This window comes from Jaculus jaculus, chromosome 4 (assembly GCF_020740685.1).
Source record: "Jaculus jaculus isolate mJacJac1 chromosome 4, mJacJac1.mat.Y.cur, whole genome shotgun sequence".
Lineage (NCBI taxonomy): Eukaryota > Metazoa > Chordata > Mammalia > Rodentia > Dipodidae > Jaculus > Jaculus jaculus.
In genome coordinates, this window is record NC_059105.1 from 40001316 (window position 1) to 40027097 (window position 25782).

Genomic DNA, 25782 nt, shown 5'->3' on the forward strand with positions numbered 1-25782 from the left:
GATGGGGTAGATAAGAACGCCCGTGGAAAATAAGGCATAAACCAGACAGACAATTAATGAGATGCTTGAACTGGAAGTCAGGCTTGCTTTCTAAAAGTACTTGCTAATGGTATATGCAAAGTAGCTAGAGGTGACTGACTTTCTTGCTTAAAGCATACCAATGGCATTTTGGCAGCAATCTGTGTGACACATGCATGCTTCTTTGGGAAACATTTACTTATTACTATATAAGATGCTACTGACTTTATTTACAGATCAGATCGTCACATTTAGATCCATTTGCTTGCACAAGAAATCCTTAGAGGGAAATAATTCGGTGAGTGCAATACTTCCATTAAATAGGAATTGATTTCAAAATATGTTTTTCAAACTTTGACAAAAGCAATTTTCTGACTTTCTTTATGCACCACAAAAGGTAAACATTGCTGGGTTGACAACGTAATAAATGAGTTGTCAAATAAGGTATTAAACATTTATAGATTTAATTTTTAAGAAAGGCTTTAAAGCATATCCCAAAATATCCATCAATATTTGACATGGGAAGAACCTGCATTTTGGTAAATTCAGTTCCCCACTACAGTTGAACTTGGCACAAGTTATTTATGGCTCTTAGGGCAAGGTGGTATTCTTATAGGATAGTAATAGCTGCAGTATAGAATTTTAAAAGGCACAAAATAGTCAACATATCACATATTATTTTGATAGGAATCAGGTAATGGGTATACAACCTTTGCTATGTTTTTAACAAACTATCCTATGCCTGGAACTCATAGATAATTTGGTTCCTAAGTTGGCTCTTAAAGAGATTTCCAAAAAGGTTCATGCAATGGCAGCTGCGCTGGAGTATGTGCATGAACTTCCAGATAACTGTGAGCCACAGTACTCATTTGGACATGCAGAGTTTCCTTAAGCCTAGAAATTTAAAAAAATTGATAGTAGTTATCCCTGGGGTAGGTGACTATGGGTGTTTTCTCTTTTATGATGTTTTCTAAACTTTCTACAAGTATGTATTATTTTAACAATTTGAAATGATCTCACATAGTAAAATGTGAGAAGATTTCAGAATCAAACAAACTTGGGTTCAAATATCTGCTTGTTCCCTTTCGACATTGATGCACTTTGACAAGTTACTCAGCAGCTCAAATCTCACCTATGCTTTTATCAAAAAATGACAACAGTATGTATCTTGAAGTCTCTTGAAGCACATGGAAGACAAGTTAGACTTCCCTAATGACAACCAGTAAATCAGTATGTTGATGTATATAAACTGATGGCTTGGGCTACTTGTAGAAATACTGTGAGTGTATTAACAGATATTTTTCAGAAATTCTCTGAAAGCTGAGATTCAGAGAAAGAATAAGTGGGAATAGGCTTCAACTCCTTAGAACCCTGCTTTCCTTACCATTGCAGAACCAGATTCTTACAGCTGAGGGCTCTTGGGTCCATGACCTCTGCTGAAAAATCCTTAGGTTAGGATGGAATTTGGAAAGGGGTAGAGACAGAAGCCACAGCTACCACAGCTAAAACCTACTCTGTACTGTCATTCCATGCGATTAAAGTGAGCCAAGTAAACTGTGAGACTGCTTAAATGAGAGGGAAGGAACATGATTACAGATTCCCTGGCTTTCATTTTAAATGGTAGCTATGCTGATATTTTCATCCTAGTCACTGGAAGGCAGCATGGCCGGTTAGGTTTATGATAAAATATATTTACTCAACATAATATGGCTATGGGGGATCTGCTGCCCTTGGATATGTGTTGCTGTACCTTGACTACAGCAAGAAATATTGATTTAACTGGATTTAATATCAAGTCAGGTATTTGTTGACACATGGAAATGAAAAATATCAAAACCATGAAAAGCTTGATATACAGGTCAAATCCCATTCCAGCGCACTCTGAGGGATTCTCAAAAGTCTTCTGCTTCATGGAACTATGTCCTACGGATGCTCGCCCTAGTCACAGTGAAAATAGGATTTTCATTATAATGAGATTTGCCACATAAACGAATATCAGCATAGATTTTTATGTAGTGCATTTTATTGTAGAAGGTAACAGTGGTATAAAAGAATAAAAAAGAAAATAAATCATTACAAATGTAACCCCTTTCTCCTTTCAACTCTGGAGATACATCTTGCTTTCTATCTAACTAAGGCTTGTTTCTTTATCAGTGTCTGCTTTCTTCTGGTTCCTTTTCTGGTCCTAGTGGAGGACTGACACCAGGAAACATGAAGAAATTGGCAGGATAATGCTTTAGTAACAGAACAAAGGAGAGATGTTCAGAATAGTATCCTGTGTGCATAAAAAAAATAAAATTCAGAAATGAAATCTAGGGGCTGGGGGATGGCTGCGCAGTTATGGTGCTTGCCTGAAAAGCCTAACAGCCTGAGTTCAACCTGAGCCCCCAGTGCCCATGTAAAGCCAGATGCACAATGTGGCACATACATCTGGAGTTCGTTTACAGGAGGCCCTGGAGCGTCCATTCTCTCTATATGTCTCGCTTCTCTCTGTCTCTGCTTGCAAATAAATAAACAAAAATACTTGTCAAAAGAGAAATGAAAATAGTAAGCAGGTCTAGGTCTCACCACCTAGCATGCTTAAGGAATCCTGGGATCAGTGTTCCCTGGGACAGCTCAGTACCACCATGTGGTCACAGAGCCCTGTCTAAAACATCCAGCACTTGGCTCCCATGCCCTCACCCTGGAGAACTCCACAGAGACATTTCACATTCGTGAGCTTCCTACCGTAAAAGTGGGGGTGGCACAGTGAACAAAGCCTCCTCCTCATACGACTGCCTGCCAGGCAATGTGACTCCATGGCAGCCCAGGGACAGGAAGCAGAGAGGCTTCTGAGACCAACAAAAGCAGAGCCAGTGACAGGATCAATGAGAGAGTTCAGAAAAGCATCTCCCAGGGCCAAAGGTCCTAACGGCTCACTCTCTTTCCTTGGCTCCAGCAGCATTATAATCAAGGAGTCTCCTATAATCTTCTATAATGTGGTCTTACAATATTTCTCTACCTTTTTGTCTTTTTCTTTGGGCCTTTTTATTGAAAGCTAAAAATTGCATCAAATATGCTAGTTCTGTTTCTATATTAAAGTAGCACACAGATCTAAATGTCTTTATTTGTTTACTTATTTATTTAAAACAAGGTCTTACTTTTTAGGCCTAGCCATCTGGCCTCAAACACATGGGTGATCCTCCTGCTTCTGCCTCCTGAGTGTGGGAATTATAGATATGTGCTACCACATCTGACTTCAATGCCTGCTTTTACAAAGGGCTATACTGTGTTCAAAAACTCACCTATTGCAGCCAAGGAGCTCCTCATTACTCAGAGGACTGTGACTTGGGAATGATCATTTATGTTTTAAGAAATTTTATGCTAGGCAACCAAGGGTTTCCAGGGCAGGGAAAGGGCCTGGCCCATTATCATTGTGTAAAGTAACACAATCAAAGAGTTAGAAGGATCTGGTGGGGTAAGTCCCTCCAGTGGTTTTATGCATGTTTTATAAACGTACCCATGGTTCATCTGAAAATATTTTAAATCCAATCTTCCTTGAGGGAATTGACCTGTGACCATTAATTAATAACTAAGAAACAAAGCATGAAGTAACTTTTGAGTTAACTAAATGGATTGCTCAATATATTTGATCTTCCAAATGATCTGTGACTTTGTAGTCCCATTATTTCCACTGGAGAGCTGAGGAATGAGACACCCAGGGGTGTTCTCTGCCTGGTTAGCTACCAAGTGGCAGGTTCATGTCTTGAATCCAATCTGTAGAAAGAAACTCAAATTTGCTTAGGGAGGCCCTGACCACTGACACTCCCCTGGGTGTAGGTGCAGGGACACTATCTATCAACAGTTCAAGTTCTACTGGGCTTTGAGGACAGTGTATCTTTCTTGTAAGAATGAAAATGACTGAAGGGACAGGATGATTCTAAGATAAAAATGTGCAAGCTCTAGGGATATGAAAATTCAAGAATTCAAAAACCAAAGATAGCTTTCCTGACTAGACATTAATTGGTTATTATACACTGAAGCAAAGTGCCTCTTATCTATGAAACCTTACTGCTAAGGCCTTTGGTTTGTTTTTTTTTTTTTAAATAATTTTTAGGAGGTACTGAGACCTACAAAATGACAAACCAGGATTACCCTATTAAAGGATGACTTCAGCTGTCCCTTTGCTCTACGGAAAGGTGTGAGGTGCTGACTGACACTACCTGCCTCACCTTCTTTGTCGCATTAATTATGCGTTTCTCCTACAAGATCAGCTGCCACACTACACGCTGTGAGTCAGAGTTGAGAGCTGTTCTGAAAGGTTGACTTTTTGAAGACAACCTGTCAGTTCACCTAACAGTTCTTTGGGGCTTTACCCCAGTATGTTTGAAGTCTCTCAAATCTCTCCTGATTCCTGGAGCAATTATTACAGCCCTTTCCCAGTGGATCAGCTCAGGTAAGGCTGGAAGATATTTGTTTTTTAATTCCTTTCAGCACCCAATATGCAAGTAGAGAAATGAACAATTTCTTTTGCAAGTATCAATTTATTTTGAGTGATCTTATTGCTTAATTCCTAAGCTGATTTATGTGAAACTTTGATTCCTAGGGAGATAAGTGATTCTGGCCTCTCCCGTACAACTAAAACAAAGAAGTTCTGTAGTGTTGACTAAATAGCAGTTTTCTTCCTTGAGCTTTCCTTTCATCAAGCAATCATATCAATGTTCCCTGTCCTTTACTTAACGCCTTCATTTTAATGAGGCTTGATTCCAAAACATATAAGAACATACGCACACAAGAGGAACTATATTGAGCAAGCCAAGAGTTCTAGCCAAGTGTCCTATCTTTTATGTGGCACCAAGTGACATTCTGTAGAAAGCACAATGGCGAGTATTCATTCATGAATACAAACAAGCCAGAATGGAAAAGGCTTAGGCTTTGAAATGAGACGAGGACTCCAAGCACCATCTCCAGCACCGCTCTCTCAGTGGCCGTAGCCAAGCTACCTATCTACCCCGGGAGCTTTTTCCTCTGAAAAATGGTGGTGACAGGACTACTTCAAACAGGTTGGAAGACAGTGAAATGAGAATTTTGCTCTAAAGAATGTAGCATAAAACCTGGCAAATTAGTAAACATTAAAGAATTATTAAATTTTTGTCTCTCCATAAAAATGCAACTAGTAATTCATTTTTAATCTGTTGTTTATGCAATAAAACAATAAATAGTATACTAGCTGTGATCTTATTTATGATAGCAAAAGCTTTGAAATGGGCTAACTATAGGGAAATGATAATATTAAAACATATGTATATTGAAGTGTATGCAGTCATTCCAAATGTTTTCAAGTATTTTGGGACAAGAAAATTCTGATCCTAGAGTTAAAGTGAAGAAAGCAGAAAAGAAAACCTGAATTACTAATGACAGAGCACATTCACTGAGCAAGGGTCAAGGACCATGCTATGTATTTTATATGCATCATTTTTGCTAATTCTTACAATAAATACATTAGGTCCATACTATTACTAGCCCATATATAGAATTAGAATCTGAGGTTAAGACTGTATAAGTAGTATGTTCAGGACTAAAAATCTCAAAGTTTTTGATTCCAGAGCACTTTTGGGGATGACATTTCTAGGGCCTGAGCCCAGGGTCCCCTGAGTTACATTCTTGGCATTCCAAGCACTTTAAACTACTATGCTGGATGTATTTACTCTTCAGCACTAACTTCCTGTGTCTATCAGAAGATTACTTTAAAACACACAAGCACATGCACATACACGCATTCTTGCAACCACATAAAAATGCTTATCTTGAAGGAAAACACAAACTCTTAACAGTGGAAATTTTCAGCGAAATTTTAGTTGAGTTTTAATATGTTTTTATTCATTCCTGTATCTTCCAGTTTTAATGAGTATATAATATTATATAATATTTTTCAAATGAGTAAATATGAATAAAAAAGAAACATTCATGCTATAGGAGGTAATGGTTCGGTTCATCCCTTGACTTACTTCATAGATATGTTTCTCAGGACTATTATTCTTCTCTATTCCTTTTTTAATAACTAGACCAAGTGAAAAATCATATTTAAAAAACTATTTTGTGGCTGGAGAAATGGATTGGTGGCTAAGGTGTCTGCGAAGCCTAAGGAACCACGTTCAATTCCCCAATACCCACATAAGCCAGATGCACAAAGTAGTGCATGTGTCTTCAGTTTGTTTGAATGGATGGAGGCCATAGCATGCTCATTGTCTCTTCCTCTTTCTCTGTCTTCTGTCAAACAAATAAATTAATTTAAAAACATTCATAACAAGCTGGGTGTGGTGGCGCATGCTTTTAATCCCAGCACTTGGGAGGCAGAGGTAGGAGGATCGCTATGAGTTCGAGGCCACCCTGAGACTACATAGTGAATTCCAGGTCAGCCTGAGCTAGAGTGAGACCCTATCTCGAAAATCCAAAAACAAGAACAAACCATTCATAACATATCTCTTAAAAACTATTTTGTAAATTAATACTACAAAACAATACAGAAAGTACTGTGTATGTTATTGGGCAGATACTGGGCATAATCTAAAAAAAAAAAAAATCAGGGCTGGTAAAATGGCTTAGTGGTTAAGACATTTGCCTGCAAAGCTAAGGACACCAGTTCGATTCCCCAGGACCCATGTAAACCAGGTGCACAAGGGGATGCATGTGTCTGGAGTTTGTTTGCAGTGGCTAAAGGCCCTGGCATGCCCATTCTCTCTTTCTCTCTATCTGCCTCTCTCTCTCAAATAAATAAAAAAAAAATTAAAAAATCAAAGAATTTGTGTAAGAGGATAAAAGAAGACCCTCTAAAAAGGAAACAGAGCTCTTGGCTTAGAAAAAACAAACCCATCACTGACATACTGCTGTTAGTGTATTCTCTGTCATGGTCACATTACTGACACCATCACAGAACCATTATTTACGCACCAATGCATTGTTTGAACATGGCTCAGCCTCATACTATCTATCTCAGGAGGTGTGTACACACCATCATGTTGGACTAATACTTATGGAATAATTTCCCATGACCCCACCAATTTAAGAGCAAGAATCGGTAAAAAGAACTGAATGACATACTAAGAAGGAATTTTTAGTAAAATGTTTCAAGAGGGAAGTTAATGTAACCTAAAATTATTCCCTAATCAATTTCATTAAACTTAAGAGAAAGGAGTCAATGGCTGGCAATAAGTATACCAACTGACAATGACAGGGTTACTAAGGCATTTGGTTAAGGCATTCCCTCATTGTATCCTCTTTGACAATAAAGTAAATGCAAGATATCCAATTAGTTATCTTAAAAAAATCTAGGGCTGGAGATATGGCTGAGCAGTTAAGGCACTTGCTTGCGAAGCCTAAGGATAGAGGTTCAATTCACCAGTACCCGCGTAAGCCAGATGCACACGGTGACAACATGTGTCTGGAGTTCTTATGCAGTGTCTAGAGGACCTGGCATACCCATATGCTCTCTCCTTCTGTCTTATAAATAAATAAATAACAATAAAAAATATTTTTTCAATCTAACAAAATTCATATAATGATGTCAAGAACTCTCCTGAAAACGCAGCCTTTAACTTTGGCCTCTGAGTCCTCAGTTTCAAGTATTCAGGGCTGGTGAGGAACCTGGGCACAGTACTTGCCTGAGCTATGGAATCCTGGGACCCGTCCCCAGCACTGGAAGAAACAAAAGCAAAACAACAAACTCAAATGCTCAGTTGATAAGTCAATGAAAGTCTCACTAGCAGGCTAAATTAAAATTCATAATTCAAAATCACTTTGATAATGAGGAAACATAATTTGACAAAAAAGATAAAATAAGGGTAAATACAAAGCCCTGTGAATATAAAGTTCTTCAAATACATAGTTAATTGTTCAAGCAGAGAATAAGATTTGAGAATGAAGTGTTAAGAAAAAAAGATTTCAAAACTTTATTTGCCTTCACATATATGAACTAAGAAATGTGCTGTCCTTGGCTTACAAAAGAGGCCAAGATGATATCTGACTAGATTAAAGAAAAGACCACCTTGTGGTCAGGAAAGCCAAAGTAGCCCTGTGTTTTCTAGTACTCTGCGGTCTCAGGCTTAGGATGCTGACTGAAGATAGCACTGCTTAAGAAGAAATGGGCTGCATGCTGAGTCCCAGAGGAGCGTTATCAGGAAGAGAACTATTAGTTGACAACTGGGACCACATAACCCTGATTGAAGGAAATACAACAGTTCTGGTCAAATGTTGGAAGAGGTACTTCCCAGAAGGCACCTACCTATTCTTAGACATTTAAGGGTCTTGTGGAAGACCCATGGGGAAGCTGCAGAAAGCTGGGTTCAGCACACTGTGAGGAAGAAGGTTTGAAAATGTTTTCGAGTTGGGCTTGATGATGATGAGTGCTGGTACAACCCCAGACAAGACGAGAGCCCAGTCTAAACAAGTTTGCAGGTCTGAAAGCATTGCAGGTTATGGTCATAAGGATTAACTGGCGTCACACTTTGTAAAGTCCCATTCTAAATGAGTTCAAAGAGCAACTGCCATTCTATGGAAGAGATGCCTGCATTTGGTGGGACACTGGACCACAGTATCTCCTATTCCATTCCATTGTCTATATTCTGTGCTTCAAATTTCTTCTTCGAAACTTTTATGAAGACATGCCTAGCACACTAATGTAAGCAGTAGCCATGCCCGGCCATAATCAGCGAGAAAAATAATAAAGCTGCAAATTGAAATGCAACCCAGAAGAGTCCAGGTGAAATTCCATGAAAGTTTGGAACTTATAAATTAGTGTTTCCATAGAAACCTAACTTGATATTATCCACTTGCAGCGGAAACAGTTCTTGCTCAGGGGTCAGCAGAACAATAAAAGAGTTTATATCTTCAGTGCTCCCAACAGGCACTAGATTAACATTTTTTAAAAAAAATATATTTTATTTGTTTATATTTGAAAGAGAGAGAGAGAGAGAATATGGGTGCACCAGGGCCTCTAGCCACTGCAAATGAACTCAACATACATGCACCACCTTGTACTTCTGGCTTACATGGGTACTGGGGAATTGAACCTGGGTCCTTGGGCTTCACAGGCAAGTGTCTTTACTGCTAAGCCCCGTCTCCAGCCCTAGCTTAATATTTTTAAGGACCGTTATTTCTCAATCTGGAGGTAGCAGGTGTCTATTTGCTCCGTGACTAGTCACAAGTCTGGTGTGATGGTAAAGGAGGCTAGGCTGTTTCAGTGGGGTGAGCAACTGTGGCAAGCTTCGAGGAAGCCAGAGGTGCGGGGCTTGTGCTAGATCCCAGCCACCACTGAGAAGTCCCAGGGGATGTCAAAGGACAAAAAGGACCACAACATCAGTCCTAGTAGCATAACAACCCCTGTGGAAAGGCTGCCCACACTCACACTTGTCCACCAGGAGCGGAGGCAGGTCTGATCAGACAATCTCACTCTTGTTTACAGCACTTCAGTCAGAGGGTTCGCTCAGTTAGGTGCTAACCTTCACCACAACGTATGACAGTCAGCCCACACTAAGAACAACATTGCCTCTAATCAAAACCACCTTTCTTTGGTGTTCTAAAGCCTTTTCCTCCTCACAAGCAACAAAGCCTCTGACAAAAGAACTTCCCAAACACCCACAGTTAAGGGAAGAATAGTTCGAACAACATGAATGTAAAAACTTTGTCCCTGGTGTCTAATTTGTACACGAAGCTTTCTTTCCAGGGTATCTTGGTGCCTTCCTTTATTTGTAATCTATCAGCAAAGAATCGAAATCAAAGTTTATTTTGACGGCAGTGCACCTGACTATTCAGAGATTCAAAACCCTGTTTTGCTTATTGTTATGTTAGCCTGGCAGAGTATATAAACAGGCCTTTTTTTTTTTTTTTTTTTTTCCCTGTGGCTTCAAAGTCCCAGGGGAATATTTTCACAAATGATACCATTTGGCAGGACGGGGCTGAGGTAAAATGCGAAGCAGCTCCCTTCTGGCTTTCAGCACAGAGTGAATGGGGTCTGGGTCTGTTCTTGGTTTGGGTTTCTATTTCTCTTATCAGTCCTGGGGATGCAAAATTGTTCAACCCAAGGAATATGAATATATACACACATATATGCACATACACAAATACACAAACACACATTATCTGAACACACACACACACTCACACGTGCTTAAGTCACCACTTCCATACCATTTGCAGTGGAGGTCCTGGTTCTTTTTATCTTTTCTTAGTCAAGACAAAATCACAATGAAACTGTGGAACTGGTAATCATACTTTATGCATGGCAAAACTGAAGTTCAGGAATATTAAATGATTTGATCAAGTTTATCTAGCCAGTCAATTACAGGAGTCAAAACCTATAGGTCTTACAAGTGCTGAACTGGTAGGTCCTCTTTTTCTTAGAAACCATACTGGTCTTAGGAGCAATAATATTTTCTGTAATGGGGGCTGTCCTTAGAGTGGAGAACAAGGAAGGGGAACTACTGATTTCTGAAATGCCCTTTTCAGTTTTGAAATCATACTGTAAAGACAGTCATTTTTCTCTTCTACACCACAGTCCAGCATTTCCACTTGAACAAAGACACAGATGCATCATAATTTATGAACATGAGCTCTACACGTGCCTTCCTCTTTTCCCTACCATTTGCACATATAGTGCAATGGGACCCAAAAACCAGTGGAGCAGTCCATCTGCCAGGGCCTTTGGTGTTTGGGGTCTGGAAGTAGGGAAGAGTTCATGGTATAGCTTCATATTATTTTGCATCCCAAAAGTTCATGCGTTGGGACCTTGCTCCTCAGAAGGGCAAAGTGGGGCCTGTTGGGAGACCCTTTGGTCACTGGGGAATATTGCCCTCAGAAGGGGCTCTAGGGCCCTCGTGTTTCTCTGGTTTCCTGTTCTGAGATGTATTTTATCCTTCAACATACATGTATTCGGCTGTCTGTCATGGAGCCTCTGCCAGGCTAGAGCTGTGCTATTTCAATTTTCAGCCTCCAAAGCTGTGAGCATGCTTCCTCAGGTATTTTGTCATAGTAACAAAAAAATGAACTAATATAGTCAGTCAGCATGCAGACAAGTTATTCATTCCCACAAATAATCCATGGTCACTTTTGAGTAGGTGTCATTATTTTTTATTATTATTTTTCTTTTGTTTTGTTTTTGAGGTAGGTTCTCACTTTAGCTCAGGCTGACCTGGAATTCTCTATGTAGTCTCAAAGTGGCCTCAAACTCACGGAGATCCTCTTACCTCTGCATCCCGAGTGCTGGGATTAAAGGTGTGCACCACCTGGCTTATTTTTCTTGTTTTTATTTTTATAAAGGTCTTATATCCCCTATCCCCTTCCCACTTTCCCTGAGGGCTCCTCTCAGTGGAGCTATTGGTATTCACTGTTGGGTAGGTAATTAAGACCCCCATGGTGGGGGGACTATGCCTCAAGATATAAATTTTCTGATTCATGTTCCCTTGTCAGTACAGAAGTGGCCCAGGAAAGATAACCAGTGACTCAGCCCTATGGTGTGCATCTATAGCACCACTCAAGGAGACTGGGAGAGAGAAAAGGATCTTTAGTCAGGATGACTTGAGGTTCTTTTTGTTGTTGTTTATTTTTATTCATTTATTTGAGAGCGACAAACAGAGAGAGAAAGAGGCAAATAGATTGAGAATGGGCATGCCAGGGCCTCCAGCCACTGCAAATGAACTCCAGATGCATGCACCACCTTGTGCATCTGACTTACATGGGTCCTGAGGAATCAAGCCTTGAACCAGGGTCCTTAGGCTTCAAGGCAAGCGTTTAACTGCTAAGCCATCTCTCTAGCCTAACTTGAGATTCTTACATAGGAACTACTCAAAGCAGGACTTACTCATGTATGTGGGAGACAAAGCAGAATTTGGGACACAAAGAGAAAACTTGAATACCCAAGAAGGATGAGTTATAACTACCTGACTACAACACACTGACTATACAATACATTGACATGGTCAATCCAGTGAGTCATTAGGCAACCCCTGTAACAAAGGCCAAATGACCACACAAAGGTGCTCACTACTCCTCATGCCATTTTCTGTAAATATACCACTGCTAACTTCTATTTTGAGCACAAGAACATTTCCCCTTAACAAAATTATATACAAATGCCCAGTAGGTAAAGTACATAAAACCAGCTGCTCATGGTGAAACCAAGAAGGGAGGAGCTTTGTTTCAGAACTTCAGTTCTCACCAGAACACACAGCAAGCAAATCACCACTTGGAAGGCGGCTAGTCACACTGCCTGTCTCCATTTCACCGCAATCTGGTCCTCTGAGTTTTTTCCCTTGATCGTCTTGGTTTCTTCCACGACCTCCTCCTGGAAGTTGGTTCTCTCCTGTTGCAACCTGATAAGCTCTGGTTTCCTACCACTTTTCCACTCTGAAGACATAAAGCTCTGCATATCTCATGGGATATAGCACACTATCTTCTGGGTCTTGCTGATAGCAATACATCCTTCCCTCAAAAATCTTTTGGGCCAACTGATGCACAGAAGGCTGCCCACAGTACTGGCATAGCTTCTATGAAGTGCTCATTTGCTTTTTGGCACATGGTTTGGTTGGTGTATAATGGCTGTACAGTGTGCATATTATTGACTCAAAATTCACTGATTCACTAACTGACTTGTGATCTTAACAGCTAAACAGTGGGGGAGCTGGGACTTAACCTACCAGGAAGAATTAATGAGAGGATGAGGGCTGTCAAAGCCCTGGCCCTCAGCATCTCAGGAGTAAGATTTAACTGTCCCATCCTTTGTTCTTCCTATCTATTTCAAGTCCTCTTTTTCCCATGTCTCAGAACTCCTGCCTCCACTTCTAAGGATGACTAGGGAGACCAGGGGAGGTGGATGGACCTTAATGGTGCTTTCCACGCTGCATATTGTATGTATGACTCCTAGCTGTCAAGTTCAGGATCTCATGACTCTGAATTTCAGCCAAAGCACTTTATATCTCTGGATTTGAGAAACTGAACAAGTACAGCTTCTCAGTACTAGAGGGCTGACTTAATCATCCCAGAGGCTCAAGGATTTGGCTTATAGCACACAACTCTCCTAGGAGTGAAGAGATGTTTTCTAACAATGCTGTCCAATAGAACTATAATACAATCCACACAGGCAATTTCAAAGATTCTGGTAGCTGTGTTAAAACAATGTGAAATTAATTTAAATTTTTATTTATTTATTTGAGAGTGACACAGAGAGAGAAAGAGGTGGTGGGGGGAGAGAATGGGTGCACCAGGGCTTCCAGCCACTGTAAACGAACTCCAGACGCGTGCGCCCCCTTGTGCATCTGGCTAACGTGGGACCTGGGGAACTGAGCCTCGAACCAGGGTCCTTAGGCTTCACAGGCAAGCGATTAACCGCTAAGCCATCTCTCCAGCCCGTGAAATTAATTTAAATAACACATTTTAATTGATATGTCCAATATCCTTCTATATCAATATGTAATCAAAATTATACTAATGATATATTTTACATCTCCCTTTCCAACAAAGACTTTTCTTATATTACCAGCACATGTGACTTTGCTTTTTAAATTTTTTCTCAAAGTAGGGTCTCACCTGACCTGGAATTCACCACGTAGTCTCAGGGTGGCCTTGAACTCATGACGATCCTCCTATCTCAGTCTCCCAACTTCTGGGATTAAAGGCGTGTACAACCACGCCCAGATGCACATGTAACATCGAATGACGCGTGTTTCAAGGGCTCCCCAGCCACATGCAGTGGTAGGGTAACAATGTGAGACAGCACAACTCCAGTATATCTCTTGTGTTTCCACCATCCTTTCCATAATGTCTTTATTTGTAACAACCCATTTCCTTTAGTGAGGATACTGTGGGCATAGGTAGACAGTGGGGCCTAGGATCACTGGAGGGGATGGATGCACACGTGAAGAAACGCCCTCCCTCCCGCACACAAAGGGACTTTTGTGTCCTGCTAGGGAGCTTAGTCTTTATCCTGAGCTACAGTGACTGAGCTGGAGGATTTTAAGAAGCAGAGTCATGATCAGATTTGCCATTTAGAAAGGCAGCAGTGTGAGGAATGACTGGAGGCAGGCCAGGTAGAAGGCAGGGAGAGCTGTTCTGAGGAGCCATAATAATCCTCAAGAGAAGGATTCAGGGTCTGACCCAAGGTAGTCACGGTATAGAGAGGAGAGGGCAGATTCTAGAGAGTTTGAAAAGACAGTCAAATGTCTACAGGTAGAGGGCTTAGTGGTCAAGAAAAAGTAGGTGTTGAAAAAAGAAAGAAACTGAGAACGACTCTTAAGTTTTAAATTGGAAAAATGGCTTCACTAGTTGAGACAGAGAACACAACAGAATATATTGGTTTGGAGTTGGGGAACAGAGCTGTGAACTTAATGAGTTTAAAACAGTACATGAAGCAGGTATCAAAAAAGGTGTCCAACTGGACATGCAGGCAGAAGCAAACCATTATGTGAACTGCCCCAGGGCGAATGTGAACAGTGAGCAAAGGCTGAACTCTCGAAGAGGCTGAGGTTTAAGAGGAGGAAAGCAGTCCACAGAGATGTCCACAACGGAGCACTTGCCTAACAGCAAAAGCTCAGGAGAGAGGGGAAGACAGGTGGCCATGTCTCAGGGAGCAGAGCGTGATCAGTAACACCAATGCTCTGCAAGATGAGGAAACAGAAGTCAGTGGTGGCACATGCCTGCAATCCCAGTACCTGGGAGGTGGAGGCAGGAGGATCAGGGGTTTAAGGCCAGCCTGGGCTATGTGATGAGACCCTGTACACAACAACCAAAAGAATAGGTAGACCAGAGTAAAAAGAACTCAGAAAATAAAAAGTAGAAGAGCTCTAAGACAACAGATCTGGTAGTGTAAAGAGCAGACACAGATGTTATTGGAGGTCAGCGTTATGGAGAACTGGAGGTGGAGGGGAGCTGAGAAGAACAGACACAGGAGCTGACTGCAAGGCCAGGAATGCAGTGAAACATAGCCCAGACCAAGACAGAAGAGGCCAACTGGAGCCATTTGTCTTACTTTCTGTTACTACAAGCGGAAAAAAATAAAAATAAAATAGTGCTTGAGACCTTGAGGAAAGAAAGACAGAAGAATCAAGGTGCCTGAGGGAGGATGACATCCAGGAAGACCAGCCTCGGGGTGGAAGAAAGGAAAGGGAAGAGAAGGAAGAGGTGAAGAAGATTCTAACATTTGTCAAGATGGACTATTATAATTGAAAAATGATTTTCCCTTAATTAAAAACATAGATGCAAAAGATTTGTCCTTTGGTATCCACAGGTAATTGGTTTTTGGACACTTCGCCCCCCCACCCACAGGCAGATGTCAAAATTCATGAATTCATGAAGTCCCTTAATATAAAACAGCATACATTTGCATAGAATCTACAGTATAGTCCTGTGCACTTTAAATCATCTCTACATTATTAAGAATACAATGTGAATGCTATGCACATATTTGTTCTGTATTATGTGGGGAATAATAGCAAAAACACTTTTTTCATGTATTTTCAATCTGTGAGTACAGAAGCTGAAAGTATAATTATACATGAAGGCTATTTTTCTTTCATAGTTCTACATATACTATATGGAATCAGATAAATGTGGAGCACAGGAAGAATTCACTAGTTTTCTGGAGCATGGAATCTGTCTTACCATAGGCCATTTATATACCTGTGGACTTTGCCAAAACATCACTTCAGGCAGTGCTGACCATTGGCGGAGCCACGGCCACAGTGGTTGGTTACAGCTCATAGTGTCTGACTGATCAGTGTCGGTGAAGACCTCAGAAGTGAATATTTTCACTATCACTGCACATTACATACACGGTAGTGTAAAGAAAAGGAGTTTGGGGGCTGGAGAGATGGCTTAGTGGTTAAGACACTTGCCTACGAAGCCAAAGGATCCAGGTTCAATTCCCCAGGACCTACATAAGCCAGATGCACAAGGGGCACATATATCTGGAGTTCATTTGCAGTGGCTAGAGGCTTTGGCGTGCCCATTTTCTCTCTGTCTCCTCTCTCTCTCTCTCTCTCCTTGCAAATAAATAAAAGAAAAAAGAAAAGAAAAAAGAGCTTGGGGTGGGTCAGACACTAAGTGATTTATCTGCCACTAACTAACTTTTCTTAATTAAGTTCTGTAACTTGTCTGAGCTTCATGATTCCCTTCTGGAATTAAATTTTTTTATTTATTTGCAAGGAGAGAGGGAGGAAGGGAGGAAGGGAGGGAGAGAGGGAGGAAGCCAGGGCTTCCAGCTGCTGCAAATGAACTTCAGATGTGTTTGCCACCTTGCTCATCTGGCTTTATGTGGGTACAGGGGAGTCAAACCCTGGTCATTAGGTTTTGCAGGCCTTAACCGCTGAGCCATATCTCTAGCCCCTATTCCTTTCTTAAAATGCAAGTTGAGTATGAAGTCTAAATGAGTTGGTCAATGAGTGATTACTGGGATTATTATATTCAGTTTGTTCTAAATTTCTAGAAATTGAGTGCTCCTAAAAAAGAATCAATGCCTTATCTCGGTTGGTATCTTGTTCCTTAAGGAAGAGGAAAGAATCAAGCCAAGTGATAGGAAGGGACCTTAAAACTTTCAAATGCCATGTATATGTCTGTATCCTTTCCTCATCAGTGTACACAATCAGTTTTTGTTCTCATACTACCTGGATTTGATGCTCTGTAAATTACTAGCTATCAACTTTTCTAGGCTTTCGTCTTGCTTTTCAGTGAAATGGGCCTAATATGAGCACATACTTCATAGCACCGTTTTGAGGATGAAAGAATATAATGTGTATAATTACACAGGACGTTGCTTTATATGGCCTGTGCTAGTACATGTTTAGTTTTTGGTGCTTACTCCTTCCTGAAATAGCACACCCCATAATAGGACAACTTTCCTTATACTGACCCCAAATGTGTCTTATTGAACTTTATACCTATGGGTCCCAGTTTTACAGTCTATGAGGGTAGTTCTGAAGAGCCAGGTGAGGGTTCTGTATTAACAGTGCGTTTATTTGTCTACTGAACTTCACGAGAAGCACTGAACAGTGTCCCTCACTGGCTGCCTGCGACCACACTCTGGAGGAGGCTACTCATTACCTACAGTACTGTGGAAGAGTCAGCCTTTGGTGACATTCCATTCGGCTTTTTTTTTTTTTTTTGAGCATCTTAAGTGAGCTGGGTGCTACCCAGGAAAACACTGGATTGTGCTGCTTACAATATCTATTTTGTGCTTTATTTCATAGTTAGTTCAGCACTTGGTATCACACATAACCATTACACATATTTAGATATTCTTTGGGTTCCACCACTGAACACGGCAGGTGACTAGGGCCGAGCCATACTCTACTGGGTCTCAGCACAGGAGCAGCAGAATTGATGTTGGAATCAGAAAGCATCTGGGAAATAAGCCTTTCTCTCTACCCAGCCACTTTCCCAGTCTTTATGATCCAAATCATTGATATTGAAATCTTATCCAAATCCTTTAAGTAGTCAGCTCAAACAACTTTTATTCCAGGAAGGTCTCTACTACTCCTCAACACAAGGAAAATTTCCCAACCTGAGAAACCTTAGACTTTTGTTTCTGACATGCATATATTATTTCTCCTGACAGACTACATACCTCTTAGTAGAAATGGCACCTTCAGCTGGGGAGCTTGCTTAGTGGACAAAGTGTTTGTAGCACAAGTGAGAGTACCTGAGGTTTGATTCCCAGAACCAACCACAAAACTAGAAGCTGTGGCAGATGTCTGTAACTTCAATGTGCCTACTATGAGGTAGGAAGCAGGGATAAAAGAACTTTCCAGAAAAGCCCAAGGGCCAGCTAACCCGGTGAACAATGAGAGACCCTATCTCAAAGTATGACCAACATATACAGTTGTCTTCATGTGTGTGACACACACACACACACACACACACACACACACACGGCACCTCCTACAAAATAAGTTTTATCAAAAGTTTAAAGAGTTGAATTTTGTCCCAAATACAACATAATAGAGGTGACACTTCCCAACCTCACCTTTCAATCACAAATGGATCTCACAAATCATGCCCCCCCAGGCCACCCAAATTTATAAGGAAGACCTTAAATGAGAAGATTGGGCATGCCTCCAGTATCATCTGGAATTTTAAGGTTGATTAACAGAATTTTTATATAACTGCTAACTTTAGCTTAATTATTTTATATAAAAAATATTGGCATTAAGCCTGATGCTTTTTATTTTTGCTCACTACTGGGACCCATCAACTCACCTTAAAATAACTATAGCCTACTTTAGTACAACATACAAGTGCCAGACTCCATCATTATCTCGAGTCTGGGAAATGCCGAGTTCTCAGAATCCTCACAATGGATGAATGGAAAGACTGATTAGAACCACCGATGAAAAACTCCTTGGCAGATGCCTCCTTCAAATGCCTGTCTCTTTTATCCAATGTCAACATTAGTTTCTACGTGAACAAATATTTACTGAGGTCATGACTACATACAGCCTGCAAGCTAGGCTCAAAATACACTGGTGACTGGGGACTGGAGAGATGGCTTAGCAGTTAAGGTGCATGCCTATGAAGCCTAAGGACCCAGGTTCTATTATCCCGGTCCTACATAAGCCAGATGCATGAGGTGACGCATGTGTCTGGAGGACATTTGCGGTGGCTAGAGGTCCTGGCATGCCCATTCATGTCCTCTCTCTCTATCTCCCTCTCTGTGTCTTAAATAAATAAATAGAAATCTTTTTTAAAAAAGCACTGGTGATCAACACAAAAACAGTAACAAAGCCATCGTGTAAGGACAAAACACCCTGCTGACTTATAATTCTCCAGTATATTTATAAAGTGCTTACCATGATGGAGGGCCTGAGGTGGTTCAAAGACAGACATATCACTGTCCTCAAGGAGCATGCCGTCTACTTGGGAAAATAAGAATGGAGTACTCAGCGGCAGAGGGCAGAGCAGATCTAAGGATCTAAAGAATAATGCAGACAAAAAGACAGAAGAGGAAGAAACCAGTGAAAGTGATACAATGAGGGTTTGAACTTACAGGATGTGGTTATGTCAGAGAACAAAAGAAAAGCCTTTCTAAAGTTAAGAAAACAAAAGGGTGCACATGAAAATGAGGAGAATTATGGGCAGCAGGAAGAGAAGGTTCACATTAGAAATAAGTAGAAAATAAAATTCAGTCCAATTTGGGCAAGACTATGAAGTACATTAAAACCAGGCTGAGAGGATGAACCTTACGTCAACCAAGGGCAAGAGGATTGGAAAGTATCTGGATCACATGTGCTTCTTTGACTTACTGTGGGCTTGGGTCCCAATAAACCCGTAGTAAGTTGGCAATGGGAGCCTGCTGAACATCTTTGTTCATCCTGATTTACCTTAAACTTGCTCAAAATACTTGCATTAGCCTACAACTGGACAAAATCAACAAATACAAACCATTTTACAATAGAACGTGTCTAATACAAAGTAATTCATTTGCTATGTATATCTAAAGCCAGTGGCACAGTACACTGCAGAATGTCCCTTGTTCCCTCCTGATCTCATGGCTAACTGGGAGCTGAGGCTCACTGCCACTCCCCGGCATCACAAAAGAATATCACTAGCCCAGGACAAGATGAAAACTCCTAAGTGTGGTTTCTACTGAATCGAATTTGTACAATTAAGTTGAAACATTCCAAGTCAGACTATCCTCAGGTAGGGAGCATCTTGTACAGGGAATAGCACTGGCTTTAGAAGCAAATAAACCTGAGTTTCACACAACCCTCTTATGAAGATACTCTTGGAGAAGTGGCTTGAGGAAGGCTGGGTGTCAGAAGAGTCAGGGATGGGGAACCCAGTGATGGAGAGAGTGGGATGCACAGGGCCATAAAGACCACTAGCAAACAGTGGAGGCTGGAGGGCCTTGGCTCTAGGGAAGGATGAAGAATGAAAGGAAGCTCTGGGAAGGGCTCTTGGAGAAACTGTCTCAAAGGAAAATTTAGTAAGACTTGATACAGTTTCCCAGAGGGAAAAGCAGACTTCCTGATATGGCTCATCAAGAAAACTCTAAAAGCGTTAAGCAATGGAAAGTCTTTTCATTTTCAAAGGAACAAGTTTAGCAGAAAATGTGAAGAAATTTGTTATCATGCCTGCAACCATTGGTTTGGTAGTAGGACACCTGCCATGAAAAGTCTGTTAAGGGGCTTATGAGATGACTTAGCAGTTAAGGCACTTGTCTGAGAAGTCTGAGGAACCAGGTTCAAGTCCTCAGAACCCACATAAGCCAGATGCACAAGTTGGCACATGCATCTGGAGTTTGTTTGCAATGGCTGAAAGCATATCCATTATCATTTTCTCCTCTCTTCCTCTCAAATAAATTAATATTTTTTAACTATAAAAAAGTCTGTTAAGGGGAATGAAGCCTGTATCAGTACCAGCTAAAGATCTGTATAAGGATAGGTCACAGTTAAGGTTTATTAGAAAATAAAAGTGCTTGTTCCTATTCTCTCTCTCTCTCCTCTCTATCTCTAATAAATAAATAGAAATAAATTTTTTTAAAAAAAAGAAAATGGGTCGGAGAGGTAGCTTAGTGGTTAAGGTGCATGCCTGTGAAGCCTAAGGACCCCGGTTCAATTCTCCAGGACCCACGTAAACCAGATACACATGGTGGCGCATGCATCTGGAGTTTGTTTGCAGTGGCTAGAGGCCCTGGCGCACCCATTCTCTCCCCTTTTCTCTATCTCTAGTAAATAAATAGAAATAACTTCTTTAAAAAAAGTGCTTGTTACCAAACAAGACATATATATACATATATATATGTATATGTATATATACCAGAGATATGTCTTTACAGATTATTTTTCTTAGCTATGGTACTTAAGGAGGGTCATAACCATTACTACAACACTGAACAAATAAACTTCTGTAGGAATTCAACATATGGCCTATTTACATAATAAGCATCACAATTCCAAATTGGCCATTTTGATGTGTCAAGGAAATAACACCTGAAGAGCCAAAGACTTCAAAAGAGGAAAGGAAAAAAGGTTTGTTTTTCTTCTATAATCATGTATGCTGGGTTTTTAACTGTTTATATAATGAAAATCCTATTTTAATTGCATGGTCTCACTCGAGGGTGAACTAGTGATAGAATGAGCTGGGCAGGGAATTACATACAACCATTTAGAGGATCAATACATAGTGCCGATCACTTAAATCTGTCTATATAGTATATATATGCCTTTCATCCTATGCCATGTTTGCAAAAGTTACTCCATCAGATGGAATTATTATAGGCCAGTAGCAGTGAGAGTGCCACCAAAGATGACTAGGGAAGCAAGGCCACAGGACAGTGACTAAGCAGTACCTGGGTGTGCACAGAAAGCATAGTCACTCATGCCATGTGGCAAGTCACATGGAGGGTCTCAGCTTCCATCTCACCATGAACAAATTTTACTTCTTCTTTCATATCCAAAATGTAACCAAAACAACGTATCCTGACTCACTTCATTAAACACTGACTGAAACCGTGTGCAGGTAGGTAAGTGCATAAAGACCACTGATGCACCCCAGAAAACCGTGAATGACCAGCCACTGTTAATGACAGTGGCACAGTTTTCTCACTGCAGACTGAGAAACTGATGAAACTCAGGACAAAAAGGGCAACATTTCTAAAGCTTAACTTCTGATGACAAGTACTGCCATCTACATGGTAAAGGTGGCCCATCAGATGCTTCGAGTTGGCAGGGTTTCAGAGACTGGCTTGCTGAGGCCTAAGGATTTTGTTTCCTTCATCACTGTAAAACGGCTTCAAGAGCAAGTAGGTACTTCTCTCCACAATGGCCGCCTGAAAATGAGTGTGAGCAGGGAAACTAACCATTAAAGACTTTCCTCCGGGGCTCTGAAACAAAATGAATACAAAAGAGGTATTGATCATTTTGCCTGCCTAAATGAGCACATTAACTAAGTTGATTCTTAGGAAATTATTTAATATTTCAGAGATTAAAGAATGAAAATTGCCAATTAATACACTCCTTTCCCAGATGTTCAGTTTTTTACTAATCTCTTAAATAGTCTCTGCACTCAAGTGATTGTATTTTCATGCAAATTATCTTTTGGAGCTATTTTAGGATGTGTGTGTGTGTGTGTGTGTGTGTGTGTAAAGCCATTCAGAATTTGACATGTTTTCTGTGCTGTGGCTCCATAGAAAAAGGTTTTTAACCCAGCTTGAGTTTATTCCAAAACTCTAATTAGATACTGCAGCAGTATTTGCCTTGTCCAAATAGAAAATCATTCCCAAAGCTTTTTTTTCCCCCCCTGGTTAAAGAACCAACAAACATCAAGCACTAGTGTTGATAAAACTGCCCTCATCTACACAACACATTGCTTTCTGGTCAAGCAACACAATTTCATAAGACCAATAAATTTCTTTATCCAGAAGGCAACTTCTTTGAAAGTTCTTTCAAAATCATTGGTTTTACTATTTGAATAGTCTTTTCTATTTCTGACTTCCTGTCCTTTCTTTTCCCTTCCATATTGCACATCTGCTTAGTCTCTGGAAAACAGAATCAATCCAAGTAGCAATGAACTGTTCCTTTAAGGCAAAATAAAACAATGTTACAAGGCCACGGGACCTTCTTCTTCTTTGTCTGAACAAGTTCTAAAATTTCTGAGTTTCCCCCCCCCACCCCCGCCTTCTTAAAGTCTGTGGGCTTGCTGTGTGTGATCCTTTAATATTTTAAATTATTTTAAACTAGCAAGAGAAAAACACACGCAATGAATCATGTCCGAGAGAGAAGCTGTGTTTGAAGTCCGAGGGTATACACCAGTTCGCAAGCTACAGACCCTGTGACGCACGGAAAGATTCTTCAGTGAAAGTCTCCAAACCCTAGTCACCTGCTAAAATCAGGAGTGTGCCGGGGAACTGAAAAAATGCTCGTCAAGTTCACAAACACACCAGCCCCTCAGGGCCCAGGAGGCCTCGTCCACTAACTAGCAAGGATGCGACCCGAGGCTCCCTTGGCACAGGTGAGGACCGAGCCCCGCAGCCCCGCGTCCGCAGCGTGCGCGGAGCAGCCAGCGAGCAGGGGCGACCTTCCCGGACAGGCAGCCGCCGTGTGCGCGGACCTCGGAGCCGAGTGCGTGCAGACGTGCGAGCGAGCGAGCCGGGGTCGATCTTGCAGGACACGCAAAAGTCAAGTTGTCTCGGCGGCTCGGAAACTACCCGCGGTCCCCGGCCCGCCGACCCCGGGGCTCATCCACCCGCCCAGCCGCGGGCGGCGCGAACCCTCCGTCCCGGGCGCCGCCTCCCGCCTCCCGCGCGCGCACGAGCACCGACACGAACGCCAGGGCACCCGGCGCGCGGCGGCGGCGGCGGAGGGGGGGGTGCCCGTCCCGCATCCGCTCCCGCCGGCCCCGGAGGACGGGACGGACGGCGGCGGCCGGGACACCGCTAGAGGGAGGGAGGCGGCGGCGAAGGCGGCACTGCGGTCGGCGAGGGGAAGGGGGCGCCCTCGCCGCGGAGGGGCCGGCCGGGGACCGCGGGCGCGTTCAGATCGGGGGACGGGCGGCTCCACGTCGAGCGCGGCCGCGGCCCCCGCGGAGCCCTCGCCTCGTCCCCGGGCTCCCCGCCGCCGGTCCACACACACACACACACACGCGCGCGCGCACACACACCGGAGGAAGGACGGTGACCTCGGGCGTCCGGCCCGCGGCGACACCGAGCGCGGGCCACACCCAGCGCCTCCCTCCCTCCCCCAGCCCGCCAACTCCACACTACTCGCGGGAGGCGGCGATCGGGGTGTCCGGGACGCCCGGGCTGCGGAACGCGCGGCGGAGCCCAGCCCCAGCCTCCCCCATCCCGGCCGCCGCAGGCCCCGAGTCCCGGGCCCCCTGAGCTGGCGGACGAACCGAGGGTCCGGGCGCGGCGCGGGGTGGGGAGCGAGCGAGCGAGCGAGGCTGGGCGTCCTGGCTTACCTCGGAGCGGATCGAAGCCGCTCGGTGTCCGGGCCGCCGCGGGGGGTGGTGGTGGTGGTGGTGGTGGCGGCGGCGGCGGCGGCGGGGGAGGGGGGCGCGGTCCCCGGGCGCGGGCTGCGAGGGAGGCGGTGGCGGCCCCTGCGGCGCGGAGGACGGGCGGAGCGGGAGCCGCTGCTGGGCCGCGCGCCGTCCCGAGCTCGCCCCGCGCTGCCGGCGCTCGCGGCCGACTGGATGCCTCGGCTCGGCCGGCCCCGCGCAGGGACACTCCCGCCCGCCCCCCCGCCCGCCCCTCGGTGTCACTCACCGGGCGCACACGCACATGCACACACACGCGCGCGCACACACACACACACACACAGCCCCGAGCCCGCGCCCCTCGCTCCCGCCTGCACACTGGGCGCCGCTCGCGCCTTCCCCGGGTTTTGTATCCGCTCGCTCGCTCGCACGCACGTTCTGACACAGATCCCGTTCCCTCCACACGCCCTCCCTAGCTCCTTTCCCACCCTACTTTCTAGAAGAATCCCCGTGCAGCTTCCGCACTTCCCTGCGTACCCCTACACCCACCTCCTCGTCTTAACCTAACCCCCCAACACACAGACACACACCACAAACCTCCATCTCACAACTCCTCCTGGGAGTCAAACATTTCCTCACACGACGCTCGCGAGTAGCTGGAGAATCGTCCTTCTTTTTTTTTTTGCTAATTTTTTGCACCCTACCCTGGAAAATGAACTTTGCCGTCACCCCCCGCCCCCCCCCCCCGCCCCACCTCCTGCAACTGTCTGCAAAAGCTTGCAAGATGCTGCTCCTCTCGGAAGGTAGTTAATGCATTCTGGGGACGAGCCAAGCTCGAAATGTAAACAAAGATAGACTATTTGGAAATGCCCTGGAAATTCAGACACCAGCAAAGTAAGTGTCCGGGGCTCAGTGGACCTGCCATCGCCTTCGCCGGGTTCTAAACGTGCACCACAGCAACCCAGCCTCAGCTAGATGCCCTGGGGCCCTGGGGCATCGGCCTGTGGCTAGAGCGGTAGGGAGGGAAAAGGCGGTTTACCCCCACATTCATCGTGGAAGCACTTGAGATAACACACCTCTTCCAGAGGCAGCAGGATGAAATGCAGGCAGCTCTCTGGTTTATTTTCCACGGGTAACTTCCTTAGGCGCTTCCCGCCCCCCTCTTGATACCAAGTAACTGTTTCTCAGCGGCTTTATGGGGGCTGCCAGGGCCCCTTACAGAGCTGGCCAATCAGTCGCCTCTCAACCTCCAAAGGGCAAAGGACCCCTGAGGGTAGGGCGGAAGCGTACATCTTTCTCGTTCAGAAGGTCGTCATTTGAAATAAAATACACCTTTCAGGTAAGGCTCAGACCTAGCCGACAGAGCATAACCCTAGTACAAGGAGCTGAGAAGAAAGAACTCATTTTGTTACCTGACTTGGGGTGCCCTTGCTACCTGACAAGCTGGACTGGAGAGTCACCAGTTTATTGAACAAATCTGTGTGTGTGCTTTATGCGTCTTGGTCGAGTTACTCCTTCAAAAGATCGCCATTCTGTACGTATGTTTGCTGACAAACACACACCCTTTATCTATCTATCTATCTATCTATCTATCTATCTATCTATCTATCTATCTATCTACCTACCTACCTATCTATCTATCTATCTATCCACACACACACACAAACACACACACACAAATAAAGACGTTACTGAGGTTAAATAACTTGGCTAAGTCTTTAGCTGGCAAGTGGTGGAGGAAGAATTTGAACCCACACAAGTGGCTCTGCCTATGTTCACATGGGAAAGCTTCTAGAAGGCACACTGTGTGTACAGGATGGACACTACCCT

At 43.3% G+C, this 25782-nt stretch overlaps 1 protein-coding gene across 3 annotated transcripts in view; it reads right to left on the reverse strand.

Annotated features, from left to right (window-relative positions):
* Spats2l (spermatogenesis associated serine rich 2 like) overlaps positions 1-24570 on the reverse strand; it is a 175670-nt gene extending 151100 nt beyond the window's left edge. The window contains exon 1 of one of the 3 annotated variants that reach the window (XM_045148145.1): positions 24550-24570. In XM_045148145.1, the coding sequence (XP_045004080.1) occupies positions 24550-24555 (6 nt within the window). In that variant the 5' untranslated portion in view covers positions 24556-24570. Of the gene's footprint in view, positions 1-23937; positions 24003-24549 lie in introns of those variants that run through there. The other 2 variants (XM_045148143.1, XM_045148144.1) reach the window with 2 other exon arrangements.
* Between the last annotated feature and the right edge of the window lie 1212 nt (positions 24571-25782).